The sequence below is a fragment of the Schistocerca serialis genome, chromosome 3 (assembly GCF_023864345.2).
Source record: "Schistocerca serialis cubense isolate TAMUIC-IGC-003099 chromosome 3, iqSchSeri2.2, whole genome shotgun sequence".
In the NCBI taxonomy this organism is placed as follows: Eukaryota; Metazoa; Arthropoda; class Insecta; order Orthoptera; family Acrididae; genus Schistocerca; species Schistocerca serialis.
Window position 1 is genome coordinate 134,807,851 of NC_064640.1, and position 15,546 is coordinate 134,823,396.

At 43.7% G+C, this 15,546-nt stretch overlaps 1 protein-coding gene across 1 annotated transcript in view; it reads left to right on the top strand.

Annotated features, from left to right (window-relative positions):
• LOC126470719 (nose resistant to fluoxetine protein 6-like) overlaps positions 1 to 15,546 on the top strand; it is a 185,110-nt gene that overhangs the window by 162,570 nt on the left and 6,994 nt on the right. Inside the window, exons 13-14 of the mRNA XM_050098722.1 lie at positions 4,810 to 4,981; positions 7,931 to 8,073. Coding sequence (XP_049954679.1) covers positions 4,810 to 4,981; positions 7,931 to 8,073 — 315 coding nt within the window. The remainder of the gene's footprint in view (positions 1 to 4,809; positions 4,982 to 7,930; positions 8,074 to 15,546) is intronic.

Sequence of the window (15,546 nt, forward strand, 5' to 3'; positions counted from 1 at the left end):
TAAAACAGATGTTTAACACAGAATGTAAGTTGTTTTTTATGTAGAATCTGATTCTGCAATAAAAAATGGGGGTTCCCATTTGAAATTTTAAAGTTGCCTCCCGCCCCCACACGTAGGGGGTTGGGGTGGCGGGCTAATTTTAGCACCAGCAGATGTCCCCCTAAAAAATAATCAACTTTGTATTCTACAAATTTTTTCGTGTGAAGCTTATTTTTCGAGTTATTCTAGTTTGTCAACTTAAAATGTACACCCTGTATACCATAAATGGGTACGTAAATGTATGTGACGGCTAGAGCTGCCATCAGAGGGTATTGAAGTTGTCACTACGGGGCCATATTATCAGGTATGGTAGGGTGTATATCGGGTGTGCGCTTTGACAGACAGTAAGTATTTTCTTCTGGAAATAGGAGCTCTATGGCTAGCAGTTATTGTGCTTATTTTTTATTTTTATTTCTTCATTTGGGACTAGTTTGGGATCTTAGCCATATTCTTAAGCACTCTTGTGTAAAAATAATACATATAACGCAAGGAGCAGCCTAGAGATACAGAATTTGGTAAACTGAACTACCACATCTTTATACTACTATTAATGTATGTAATACCAAATAGGACATTACATAGCATAAAATGTAGTGTAGGTTACTGACAGCTAAGCCGTCCGCTGAACAAATAGGCATAATCTGTCAGAGGAATAGAGCAGGTATGAGGCACTTGAAGATAGTGAAACCTCTATGCTTGGTGCAATGTACGCCAGGATGTTAGATCTTGTAATGCCACTTTCCGCACTACCCCGTCCCTTAGGATTGACAGTCTGTCACGCTGACCACTCAGCTACCAGGGCGGACCTTGTACTTGATGTTAAGCGAGGGTATAAGACGCATTTACTGTTATTACAACTGTATCAAACAGATGTCAATTAGATAAGTGGTGCTCTGAACAACAAGTGGAGAATGGAATTGGAAAAAGTTGTAAGCGCCAAATCTGACATTTGTCTCTGTTTGCACATAACTGCCTTGTATCCAAAAATTTCAGAAGGTATTCTGATACCACAGAGTGTTTAATGCCATACCAGGAAACTATATGGTTCTGAGTGCCAATGAGAAAGTTTTTGCAATTGATTGTTGCACAGAAGAAAACAGCAACCAGCCACTGTTAACAATGCTATTTAATTACACAGACAGCGCCGTTTCGAACCGACAGGTTCACCTTCAGACAGCTATTCACGTTGAAATTACATTTGTTGTTGTTTACATTATTTGTTGGTTGTTTTTCTTTCAAGAACTAATGTAAACAACAACAAATTTAACCCAAACGTGAACAACTGTCTGAAGGTGAACCTGTCGGTTCGAAACTGTTAACGGCGCCGTTTACGTAAATAAACAACATTATTAACAACAGCTGGTTGCTGTTCCCCCTTTGAAAGAATCACCTTTTATTTTGTGCACGGCCACCGTCTCAAAAACGTCCGTTTCCGACAAAATAGCAGGAAGAAAGTTTTGGTTCCAAGTGCCATTAACACTGAAGCACTACGTACTATTTGTAGTAATATAAGTACAGAAATACAGCATTAAGCTTTCAACTAGTACAACAGTAGTCAGCAAAAACCACTTCTCATTTTTTTTAAATTGTGGAAGCCCAGAAGGAAGCACAATTTGGCACAAAGACCATGCACCATCTACCAGCGTATGTTTGAAAGACTTCCTCCATGGTTTGGCATCTGAATCAAGTCTGGGAACATGGAACAGAGTACCGAGGCAACAATACCACTGAAAACGCTTTTTTTTAAAAAGTGACACTGAATGTTTTCCATTTGCACTCTTTAATTGTTGAAGGCTTACTTATTCCGGTTATATGTTTTATAATCTTTATTCCTTCTTGGAAGTTTCTTGTTCGAAGTATAGCTGTTTGTTTAGCAGATTACGCAGCTATCTGTAATCGAAATTACATTTTATTCTTTGTAGGGATTAATCTCATATTGGGTGTTACATAAATTAGTGGTAGTTAATGCTACTATATTGTGATTTTTATCTTTATGATGAGACTAATACTTTACGCATAAATTTTGATGCAGGAAGGGGGATGCGACTCCGAAAGAAGTCGCAAGGAAAAACACATGTTCTAAAACGTAGTCATTACAGCAAATAACCACGGACAATACCGCACGCTCGCATGAGAAAAAGTTGCCAACGTTGCGTAGTTGGAAACGGCAATCATTGCCGATCTGAGTGTGACTGGCTAGCCGAATTGCGCAATATGCTGGTATATGGGCCACGTGGATATGACAGTGGCTCAGTAGTGTACTGTATCAGAATATATATCTAAGCATTCTGGTTGACGAAGTCTAGCTACGTCCATCTCGGTAGCTGCGCGGTCAGCGGGTTCGGAAAAAAAAACTCTTTCTTCTCCGACGTCAGAGTACTGTGCAGCAGTTCAATTTCTTACTAAAATTTTCTCCTATAGGTATATACTGTTTTTTGGGACTAAAATATCCTATTGGTACTTGCAGTGTCTTCTACATTATCAGATTTTCATCAAATTGTTCGATATAGTCCGTCGTTATATTCGTTTCGCCGTTAGAATAAGTATCTAAATAGCTTTGTACACCTTTCATGGCGTTCTACATTTCTGATGTAGTGGAGACAGGATCTGTAATGTCGATTTCATCGTTGTCGTCGCCTACGTCTATGCGATTTTTTGTTCTGAGCAATCTCTTGAATGTCTTCGCCTGTCGTAATCGGAGCTGTACACACAACGTCACTGACTACAAGAAATTCATACAGTTATACTGTAGGGCAGTCCAATTGTAGAAAATTTCTTGCGCGTGAAAGAAGTGTTACAGTACCTGTATTTAAAAACACAAAAAACGATTTTTTCAGAAAGTGTACTGATTTCGATACACGATTTACCAACTTCGACACAACCGACACCATAATCTAAAACTGACTCTCAAGTGTTTTTACAATTTTAATACAATTATTTTCAGTCATCGATCGCATATGCCCTTTATCATGACTGCCGGTTTCGGCGTTAGCCATCTTCAGCACGCCACTTCCTTGTGTTTGTCTGATTATGTAAATACGACAATACTACCCATCTGCAGGACTTTTAAATTTTGACGTGTACATGCTATGCAGAAAAACTAATGCCGGGTTCATTTTGTATCGAGCAGTGGGAAAAATATGCATGTTGGCACACTGTGCATTTTGCATTGTACTCGTAGAGACTATACAAATATGAACTGTAGTTTACTGGCGACCTGTCCTGGCTTCGCACGCGTAGCACAAAATACGGCCGGACGGCTTGTCTGACCTAGAGAGCGTATAGGCTCTCTAGTCTGACGTAGCGGTAATTACTTATACACGCACCGGCCGCAGTGGCCGAGCTGTTCTAGGCGCTTCAGTCTGGAACCACGCGACCGCTACAGTCGCAGGTTCGAATCCTGCCTCGGGCATGGTTATGTTGTCCTTAGGTTAGTTAGGTTTAAGTAGTTTTAAGTTCTAGGGGACTGATGACCTCAGATGTTAAGTCCCATAGTGCTCAGAGCCATTTGAACAATTTGAACTTATAGACGCAAACATTCCTCGTGAATAAGAGAAACAATGAAAACCGTGTCAACATCCCTACTGTAGTTCCTAAGATTGGCCTTCACATGTTCACAGAGAAACGCGGCGTGAGACTTTAATTTAGTAATATGTGTAGATTATGTTTTTTGAGATGCAGTCGTTAGTTGTAATTTTTTGTATTTTTTTGCTGTAACAGATCTGAAGATGGCTAACGCGGAAACGAGTAACCATATGAAAGTGCATATCAGTAACTGAAAATAATTGAAGTACAAGTGCCACCATGATTGCGGGCTCTCAGTTTGACGTTATGTCTATCGTTGTTTTGACAATGGCAGTATCGAAAGACAAGCTGTAATATAGTAGCAGTATTAACCGTTGTTTGCTTTGTTCCGTTTAAGGAAAAGCAGGTGAGCCAATAAATCTGAGTGACGTTACGACTGCAAAAACCAGGCGTATTTGTTCCTCGGACAAGAATTTTTTTTTTTCTTTATTGTATTTCAATTCCCCATCGGGGCGGGCTGGCAGCAGCATAGGCGCTGCTCTTCAGCCGAAAGACATAGAACAAAACAATAGAAGACATTTAAGAACAGCAAAGGAGAGAATAAGATGAACATAGATATATAAAAGGGGGAACATCATGGAAGGCAATAGACAAAAAAACGGGGTGACTGTAAAATGGAGATGAAAAACTGTTTAAAAGTAGCACACACAAAAAAGCCACACACTGCGACGGTTAAAAGAACACAAGGCACAGTACGACAGGAGCATAAAGGTAGCGACGGATGGCATAGCACATAACATAACACTGACGGCGAACCTCAAGGCAGTACACAATTAAAATCACACCTCTAGACGCACACGAGAAACAGCACTAAACACAACACTGATGTGGCACACTGATGATGATCAATACAGAGGATCTGCCAGGCGCTAGGAGATGAGGGAGACCTGAAGAAGGGAGGGAGGGGAAGAGATGGGAGATCGGAGAAGAAGATTTTTCCAAGTTTAAATAATCTTCGTAACGTGTCAAAGGAGAATGAGGACATGAAATTATTTTGTATTTTGTCCAGACCACAGCCTCACCGGTACTTCGTGTTTCGTGTTAAACATTTTTCCTTTTATGTTAAAATGTTCAGTAAATTCGATAGATTTTAAAGAAGCGAGGAATAAAGGTCGATTTTTGTTAATTTTCTCGAGAATGTCCAGTTGTTTTGACAGTAGGTGTACTTCCTGTTACCTCTTGCAGGTGGCGGTGGCGGCGGGCTGGGCGCTGAGCATGGCGGTGACGTTCTGGCTGGTGCACGGACTGTACGGAGAGCTGAGTGCGGGGGCGTCGGCCGCCTACGTGGCGCTGGGCCACTCTGCGTGGGCGCTTGCGCTCGCCTGGGTCGCCATCGCCTGCTGCACCGGCCACGGAGGTCAGTTTCACACACTGTGCTCATATTGCATAACCCGAGTAAGAGCTGAGCATTCCGCTGTGAACGACACTGGCGGAAGTGGAAAGTGTTACACCGTGAACACTATGACAGAACGCTACCAAACACATACTCCAACATTTCGTGTTTCCTTGCCCGTGGGATATGTTGATTAAAGTTTCATCCTTATGCGAGTTTGTTTTCATTACACAATAGAACCATTACAACAAATAAAGAATGGTATGTGTGAACATGATGGCTGTTCCGTGCGCCTAACATTATTGGAAATTTTCAGGTGGAGATCGCAACACAGAATAGTCAAAGGACGTGCAACCTTTCGGACTCTGATAAAGGTCTAATCATTGGTATGAGGACCGCGGGAGTATCATATCAACACATCGCAAAGTTGGATGTATGAAATTACTGCAGAACGAGTGGTAATGTGATGGATTCGGGACAGTAGTGTGGCAAGACGAGCAGGCACGGGTCCTTTAAGGACTGCACCAAGAGAAGATAGTAGGTCTGTTGGACTGGCTCTGGTGAACAGACAGGTGACAACAAACGAAATACGTCCAGAGGTTACAGGCAGTGACAGTACGAACCGTCTAGAACATACTACTAGAAGATAGGTTGAGATATCGATATGCCATGTGTCGTTTGCCGCTGACGTCACACAACAGACAACAAACACTTGCGTTGTGTAGATCCAGCGTCAACTAAGACGTTAAGTGGCACTCTATAGTGTTCAGCGACGAATCTCGTTCTATTTGTGGTTGTCAGATCGACGCCAGGGTGTCCATATATGGCCTGGTGAAAAGTTATAAGAAACAGCGATTCGCGACACCTATACTTCTCCAATTCCTGTAATGGTGGTGTGGGGAGGTATTGGATATGGAGACAAGACTGTGAGGCTAAATAGTTGCCAGTATGATAGCTCAAAGCCCAAACATGTGGAATAGTAAAATTTATACAATAAAATGGCGAACAAGGCAGAGCATTACATTGCCAAGAATGATAAACTCTGGTCTCATACCCTTCCCGACCAGTGTACCAAAGCGTACATTCCATCAGGATAATGAAAGACCCCACACTGCATTTCAGTCCACAAGCGCCTCGAAGTATGTACAGAACCTTGACAGGCTTGCCCTATCACCTGATTTATCTCTCATAGAGCATATCTGGAATGAGTGGGAAGCCTCCAGTCAGTAATCTTGATGGACTGCCACAGCATGTGTTTCAGGCACGACAACACGTCCTCATTAAGACATTCTGAGGCTACTCACTTTGTGGGGCGGCGAGTAAGTTACTTCACTGGTTTAAAGTTTTGATGCCGTCTTTAATCACGTGAGCCTGGCAACTAATTTGGTGGTCAGCCAGAAAGCGAAGGGAAACATACTGACCTTAGTTTCCAGTCTGCACGGCCACATTCCGGTCCAGCCCACTGGAAGAAAAGTGTCTATTTCCCATTTCTTTGCGGGATCAGGACTATGAGTTCAGTAAAAGTTTAAAGTTCCAATCAACGTTTAATTTAATTAAAGTTTCTCACAAACAACACTTAAAATTGCGTTATGTTCAGTTGAAAACAAGTCTTTCTAATCTAACAGCACCTTTAGCTGTTCAGAGGCGACCTCTACGGTAACTTCCTACCAGACTGTTTTTCGCCCTAACTAACATCACTCAATTGAAAGTTAGCAATAAATGTTCAAAAATTAATGCTCGCCATAAAAGTAGAAATAAATTCACCACTTGCCACGCGGAACTGGATTTCACACGGACGGCACACTAACAGTTATTTTACCGAATTCTAAACGATCCAGGACGGTGTACAGTCCTCGCGAGTTCACTTATATCAGTTGCTATTTATGTTACAAGTCTTAAACTTGGTGTAGCTCTATTTTTGATATACTTGATCATCTGGTTTAACCAAAATCCTCTATCATTAAAATTTCAAGTACTTAATCTACAACACTTAGGTACATTTTAGTTACAAAATTAGTTTTTCTTTAATTACTCAAAAACTATAAGAGGTAGATTAACGTGGATTCCCTGTTGTTATTTTTGGGGGGGTACTGAAGCATAAAACAAATTTTCAAGTTTTTAAGTCCATTATTTAGCGCCTTTGATTTTTCCGAACAACGTAGATTGTTTTATGGTTTTGGAAACCAGCATCACTTATTTATAAGTTCTAACTGCACCTTCTGACCAAATTCTAGCTTCCTAGCGTCATTATTTAGCGCCTCTGATTTTTCTCTTAAAACGGCATTTTTCCGTAAACTATTGAGTTTAGAACATCAAGACTTGGTATTTGTAACATTATTACACTAAACTATAATTTAACAAAGTTTTAAAAATAATTTTTGATTTTTAATTTCATACTAATTGTGGTGCAATACTTGTGCGCTGCATGCAGACGCGGTAAGTTGACGTGGCACTACTAGCAGTGAACTGGGGTAAGTCCCGGCGCACTCGCTCCCCTCTGTATCTCACACATGATATAGCACTTGGTTTACTTCAACTTCCATGCCACAACGAATACAAACGACTTTACACTTCGTAAAGATGTTGATGACAGACATCAGTGCTGAATGGAATGGCAGTCTAATCATTTCATTTATGTGATGAAAATCTCCACAAAGTTTAAATATCGCACAACTGATTAGTGGTGTAACACTTTTCAGTCAGTGTAATTGTAAGTCTGTTACATTATTATTCTGGCTGCGCCTGGTTTGGATGTGTTAGCTATGAGTATCTGCTTTTTTCTTTTTTTTAGGTTACTGAATCACGGTTCCCGACTCTTGGCTGCATCATCCAAATTCTGAGTATAGGAAAAAATTAGAATCTCATTTTATCAGTAGCAGAAGAGGTGCCATATAGACACAAGGCCAGACATACAGCTGTGACTGATTGATAGATGCTACCCCCTGCTGCTAGAGGCTCACCTTGTGCTTGCAGGAGTGGTGAACACGGTGCTGTCGCAGCGGATGCTGGTGCCGCTGAGCCGGCTCACCTACTGCGCGTACCTGCTGCACCCCGTCATCATGCTGTCCGCCATCATGCACATCGACGCGCCGCTCCACCTCTCTCGAGACACCATGGTCCGTATACCGCCTATAGTCTTACCATTAGCTACTAACATTTCTGACAAGGGAACCTCCCCATCGCACCCCCCTCAGATTCAGTTGTAAGTTGGCACAGTGGATAGGCCTTGAAAAACTGAACACAGATCAATCGAGAAAACAGGAAGAAGTTGTGTGGAACTCTGAAAAATTAAGCAAAATATACAAACTGAGTAATTCATGCGAATGATAGGGAACATCATCTGGGATAGACTCCACTCAGGAGCGCCGTGGTCCCGTGATTAGCGTGAGCAGCTGCGGAGCGGGAGGTCCTTGGTTCAACTCCTCCTTCGAGCGAAAATTTTAATTTTTTATTTTCAGACAATTATCAAAGTTCAGGCACTCACACATAATCAACTTCGCTCTCCAAAATTCCGGGACATGTTCAGATTTGCTTGGACATACGCAGGATTTGACGGTCTACACACGGAAAAATTTGAAAACGTTAAAAACATATGTTTTAACAGAGCACAAGGAAAAGTGAGCGACTGTGAAACTGTTGGATTCATTTATTGCAGTTTATGTGACAAACTCTTATGTTTTTATCACTTTTTTGGGAGTAATTATCACATCCACAAGAAAACCTAAATCGGGCAACGTAGAAGAATGTTTTTACCCATTCGCCAAGTGTACAAGTTATGTGGGTCGACAACATATTCCTGTCATGTGACGCACATGCCGTCACCAGTGTCGTATAGAATATATCAGACGTGTTTTCCTGTGGAGGAATCGGTTGACCTATGACCTTGCGATCAAATGTTTTCGGTTCCCATTGGAGAGGCACGTCCTTTCGTCTACTAATCGCACGGTTTTGCGATGCGGTCGCAAAACACAGACACTAAACTTATTACAGTGAACAGAGACGTCAATGAACGAATGGACAGATCATAACTTTGCGAAAATAAAGAAAAATTTCTTCGCTCGAGGGACACTTGAACCAAGGACCCCTCGTTCTGCAGTTGCTCACGCTAACCACGGGACCACGGCGCTCCTGCGATCAGATTATGCTTGATGTTGGCTATCTTCGCATGGACTACTCAGTTTGTATATTTTGCTTATTTTTTCATAGTTCCACACAACTTCTTCCTGTTTTCTCGATTGATCTGTGTTCAGGTTTTCAAGGCCTATCCACTGTGCCAACTTATAACGAAATCTGAGGGGGGTGCGATGGGGAGGTTCCCTTGTGAGCCGCGCGTTGTAGCCGTGCGGTCCGAGGCGCCTTGCACGGTTCGCGCGGCTTCCCCCGTCTGAATTTCGAGTCCTCCCTCAGGCATGGGTGTGTGTGTTGTCGTTAGTGTAAGTTAGTTTCAGTTGGGCTTTAACTTAAACTAACGTACGCTTAGGACAAGCCGAGGGTCCGATGACCTCAGCAGTTTGGTCCCATAGGAACTTACCACCACACATTTCTGATGCTGTTCCCTACACAGGTGTTTAAAAAATGGTTCAAATGGCTATGAGCACTATGGGACTTAACATCTGAGGTCATCAGTCCCCTAGAACTTAGAACTACTTAAACCTAACTAACCTAAGGACATGCACACATCCATGCCCGAGGCAGGATTCGAACCTGCGACCGTAGCGGTCTCGCGATTCCAGACTGAAGAGCCTAGAACCGCTCGGCCACCCCGGCAAGCAGAAGTTTAAAAATTCAATGCCCAGACTGACAGATTTCATGACAGAGACAACAAAAAATACAGGGTGATTCAAAAAGAATACCACAACTTTAGGAATTTAAAACTCTGCAACGACAAAAGGCAGAGCTAAGCACTATCTGTCGGCGAATTAAGGGAGCTACAAAGTTTCATTTAGTTGTACATTTGTTCGCTTGAGGCGCTGTTGACTAGGCGTCAGCGTCAGTTGATGCTAAGATGGCGACCGCTCAACAGAAAGCTTTTTGTGTTATTGAGTACGGCAGAAGTGAATCGACGACAGTTGTTCAGCGTGCATTTCGAACGAAGTATGGTGTTAAACCTCCTGATAGGTGGTGTATTAAACGTTGGTATAAACAGTTTACAGAGAATGGGTGTTTGTGCAAAGGGAAAAGTTCTGGACGGCCGAGAACGAGTGATGAAAATGTAGCACGCATCCAGCAAGCATTTGTTCGCAGCCCAGGAAAATCGACTCGCAGAGCTATCAGAGAGCTGCAAATTCCACAATCAACTGTATGGAGAGTCCTACGAAAAAGGTTAGTTATGAAACCTTATCGTCTGAAATTGGTTCAAGCACTGTCTGCAGCTGATAAGATTAAAAGAATCGATTTCTGTGATTTTATCCTTGCTCAAATGGAAACAGATGAATCTTTCGTTTCAAAGATTGTGTTTAGTGATGAAGCAACTTTCCACACTAACGGGAAAGTCAACCGTCACAATGTCTGTATATGGGGCACTGAGAATCCGCGGGAAACAACTCATTATGAACGTGACTCGCCTAAGGTGAACGTTTTCTGTGCCATTTCAGCCAATAAAGTTTTTGGTCCCTTTTTCTTCGAAGGTGCTACTGTAACTGGACTACAGTATCTGGAGATGTTAGAGAATTGGCTGTTCCCTCAGCTCGAACAAGAAGCACAACAATTCATATTTCAGCAGGATGGAGCGCCACCACATTGGCACTTATCTGTCCATAACTACCTGAACGTCAACTACCCGAGGCGATGGATCGGCCGCCAGGCAGCCCGTGACAGAGCACTTCATCACTGGCCTCCAAGAAGCCCTGATCTTACCCCCTGCGATTTTTTCTTATGAGGGTATGTTAAGGATATGGTGTTTCGGCCACCTCTCCCAGCCACCATTGATGATTTGAAACGAGAAATAACAGCAGCTATCCAAACTGTTACGCCTGATATGCTACAGAGAGTGTGGAACGAGTTGGAGTATCGGGTTGATATTGCTCGAGTGTCTGGAGGGGGCCATATTGAACATCTCTGAACTTGTTTTTGAGTGAAAAAAAACCTTTTTAAATACTCTTTGTAATGATGTATAACAGAAGGTTATATTATGTTTCTTTCATTAAATACACATTTTTAAAGTTGTGGTATTCTTTTTTAATCACCCTGTATAATTTGAAAAGCTATCAAGAGTCAAAAATGGATGTTGAGTGAGTACAGAGTATCCGAGGTCACTGGTTGTGATCGAGATTCAAACCATATTAAATGACTGTATTGCTCTCGAGTGTCCAGCGAGGTATCGTCGTATAAGTAACACGATATTTCGACAGCGTACCTTGTCATCTTCAGATGATATCCGTAGAACGTCTACATATCGTCTCCTTTATACTCTTATCGCTCCACACCCTTTCTCTCAGTATCCGGCCGCACGCCGCACCGGATGGAGTGGTAGGGGGACGCGATCGATGAACGCCGGCCGTTAACTCTGGTATCTCAGTGCTTCTGACGCCCTCGTCGGAAGAGAAAATCGCTCTCGGCCGACGTTGTGACTTCAGTTGACTGAGCACTGGGTAGCACGTTTTACTGAAAGTGAAGCCACTGTCTCTGTTGACCAGACCGTCGGCCACTCGTATTTCAACAACCTCCTTTGGAACACAGTCCCAAAACGACCAAGTCTGTCTTAGCACTTTCGTTTGTTCATATTTCATGCAGTGTTCCCCAACGGTAGATTTTGTTGTCTACTTGAGTTCAATGTCACGTGTGTTCCTGGCACCTTCCTTCGACTGTCCGCACAGTCTTCCCAACGTACCCATACCGAATTTGCGTGGTATATGATAGACACCTGGTTTACGGAGCCACAAGGCATCATGTGTATGTCCGCTGCAAGAATTCTTGCAACTACACACCTGGAAATGGAAAAAAAAACACATTGACACCGGTGTGTCAGACCCACCATACTTGCTCCGGACACTGCGAGAGGGCTGTACAAGCAACGATCACACGCACGGCACAGCGGACACACCAGGAACCGCGGTGTTGGCCGTCGAATGGCGCTAGCTGCGCAGCATTTGTGCATCGCCGCCGTCAGTGTCAGCCAGTTTGCCGTGGCATACGGAGCTCCATCGCAGTCTTTAACACTGGTAGCATGCCGCGACAGCGTGGACGTGAACCGTATGTGCAGTTGGCGGACTTTGAGCGAGGGCGTATAGTGGGCATGCGGGAGGCCGGGTGGACGTACCGCCGAATTGCTCAACACGTGGGTCGTGAAGTCTCCACAGTACATCAATGTTGTCGCCAGTGGTCGGCGGAAGGTGCACGTGCCCGTCGACCTGGGACCGGACCGCAGCGACGCACGGATGCACGCGAAGACCGTAGGATCCTACGCAGTGCCGTAGGGGACCGCACCGCCACTTCCCAGCAAATTAGGGACACTGTTGCTCCTGGGGTATCGGCGAGGACCATTCGCAACCGTCTCCATGAAGCTGGGCTACGGTCCCGCACACCGTTAGGCCGTCTTCCGCTCACGCCCCGACATCGTGCAGCCCGCCTCCAGTGGTGTCGCGACAGGCGTGAATGGAGGGACGAATGGAGACGTGTCGTCTTCAGCGATGAGAGTCGCTTCTGCCTTGGTGCCAATGATGGTCGTATGCGTGTTTGGCGCCGTGCAGGTGAGCGCCACAATCAGGACAGCATACGACCGAGGCACACAGGGCCAACACCCGGCATCATGGTGTGGGGAGCGATCTCCTACACTGGCCGTACACCACTGGTGATCGTCGAGGGGACACTGAATAGTGCACGGTACATCCAAACCGTCATCGAACCCATCGTTCTACCATTCCTAGACGGGCAAGGGAACTTGCTGTTCCAACAGGACAATGCACGTCCGCATGTATCCCGTGCCACCCAACGTGCTCTAGATGGTGTAAGTCAACTACCCTGGCCAGCAAGATCTCCGGATCTGTCCCCCATTGAGCATGTTTGGGACTGGATGAAGCGTCGTCTCACGCGGTCTGCACGTCCAGCACGAACGCTGGTCCAACTGAGGCGCCAGGTGGAAATGGCATGGCAAGCCGTTCCACAGGACTACATCCAGCATCTCTACAATCGTCTCCATGGGAGAATAGCAGCCTGCATTGCTGCGAAAGGTGGATATACACTGTACTAGTGCCGACATTGTGCATGCTCTGTTGCCTGTGTCTATGTGCCTGTGGTTCTGTCAGTGTGATCATGTGATGTATCTGACCCCAGGAATGTGTCAATAAAGTTTCCCCTTCCTGGGACAATGAATTCACGGTGTTCTTATTTCAATTTCCAGGAGTGTAATTTCTCTTCTGAGAGCACAGTTTGCATGCAGCCCTAGAAGAATAAAACTAGTGGGTTAAGATCCAGTGCTCTTGCAGGCCATTTGTGGCCCCCCATATCATACAGCTGCCCCTACCGATGTCGTTATATGCAACCCGCAGAGTTATATCAGACCCTCAAAAACCACGTGCAAGATTTTTGTGTTCTCTCGCTCGCTACGCGTGAACTATTAATCCTACAGAAAAAAATGAATAGAACCTTTTTATTCAAAATTTAATTTAGTTTAATGTTGTACTGGGATACGTTTTTACTGGTAGCCATGATTTTCGAGTTATGCAAGAGAAACATACGAAAGTGACCTTCAAACGCACCTCCAACACATTGCTCCTGCCTAACCAGTCACGATTTCTAGTATGTTGTTCGTAGTACTCAGTGCTTCTGCCGACCTCGTTGGAATTTAGGAGTACACGAACAATTCCCTATATTTGACTTATTTTGGTCTCTATCGATTGGGCTTTTACGCCACTACCATAGTGCGCTATTTCGTTAACATTACTAATTTAAATGTGCCCTTGAGGGCAATGAAAGAAAAACGACTTTTGTAAACGTTACGCTCTCACTAATTACGTTGACTATTCGACCCAAACTTAACCCTTACAAGCACAGTTGTTTCGTAGTCAGAAGGCCTGTCGAATACAGCGATGTAACTGTTATTTTACACTGTTAGGCAAAATTGTTAGGTAAAATTCACAGAAACGTCAGTTTTATAATTTGTAAGTGTTCGACTAAGCCGGTGGCGTAATAAGGTCAGTCAATTAAGACTGAAAAAGGTCGAATGTGGAAAATAATTGGGGCAGTGGCAAATATTTGTACAGTGCTAGAAGAGAGTGCCATGAACAACATACTAGAAATCCTGACCGGTGGGGGCTTAGAGTGGAAATGGGGGTGCGTTTGAATGTCACTTTTGAACGTTTTCTTGAATAACTCGAAACCTATGGCTTCTAGCGAAAAAGCATCAGAGTACAAAATTTAAATAAATTCAATTTCCTATAAAGAGATTTTGTTCATTTTTTCTGTAGCACTAGTAGTTTGCGCGTAGCGAGCGACAAAACATGTAAATTTCGCACGTGGTTTTTGAAGGCCAGATACCACATTGCGGGCTTGCATAAATCGACAGCGTCGGTAGGGTCTGCTGAATCACCATATATACTGTGACCGTCAAGCAGGCACTATAGCGGTATATGCTTTTTACTGACCCAATGCGAACGTCAAGATTTCTCAACTCTTCGTACCTCAAATCAACTCTGGTGCAACGGTGTTGAAGACGGTACTTTTTGTTTATCTCCTTCGCCACGGACGTACTTACGCATGCTTAGTGCTCACTCAATATACATTTCGACACCTGTTTGCTTAACGAAATATTCGTTACTGCCTCGGTCATCAAATCTGTCAGTTTGGGCAATGACTTTTGATCGCGCTGTGTGTGTAATGCTGTCGTCTATCATGATGTTATATTTTCAGGTTTAGGGCTAACAAGGGGAAGGGCTCAGAGACGGCCAACCGATTCGGCTCAGATTTGGCAGGTCGCTTGTGTACAACCTAAAACGAAGGAATCTAAGATATTTTGGGTCAACACACCCACGTTTTTGAGAAAATCACCCCTAATGGTTATGGCGAGTGATCGACTCAAAATTGGCGGGATCGATAGATAATTGTAAATAGAGTATTTTTGATCATCAGGTATGGGGTCCGAAAATGCATACTTTTCCAGAAATCTAGGTAAGAAACTTTTACAACTGCCGCGTCTGTACCCACATGATTAACGCCAGTCACCGACAGAGCCGATAGCATGCCGGCACGGTAGCTCAGCGTGTTCGGTCAGAGAGCCGGTTGGCCTCTGTAATAAAAAAAAACTGAGTTGAAGGGTCAACAAACGAACTTGAACGGATGTCATTTAACGTCCGGAACGACCAAACACAACGATCGACGAAAAAATAAATAAAAAAAAATAAAAATAAAAAATAGCGCAACGGCCAAGGTAACTGGCTGGTAATCGGAAAACCCGGGTTCGAATCTCGAAGAAACCTAGCGGATGTTATTCTTTTCGTTTGTATTTTTCCATATCTCAATTGATAGGGATAGGAGGGTTAATAAGGTAAGTAAATCAATAAGGAATGATAATAATTAGGTAGGCAAACTAATTTCCCAAACGCCGTGAGTTAGTAAAGTATTAAACTTTTAAGCCTTGTTACATGAAAACAACT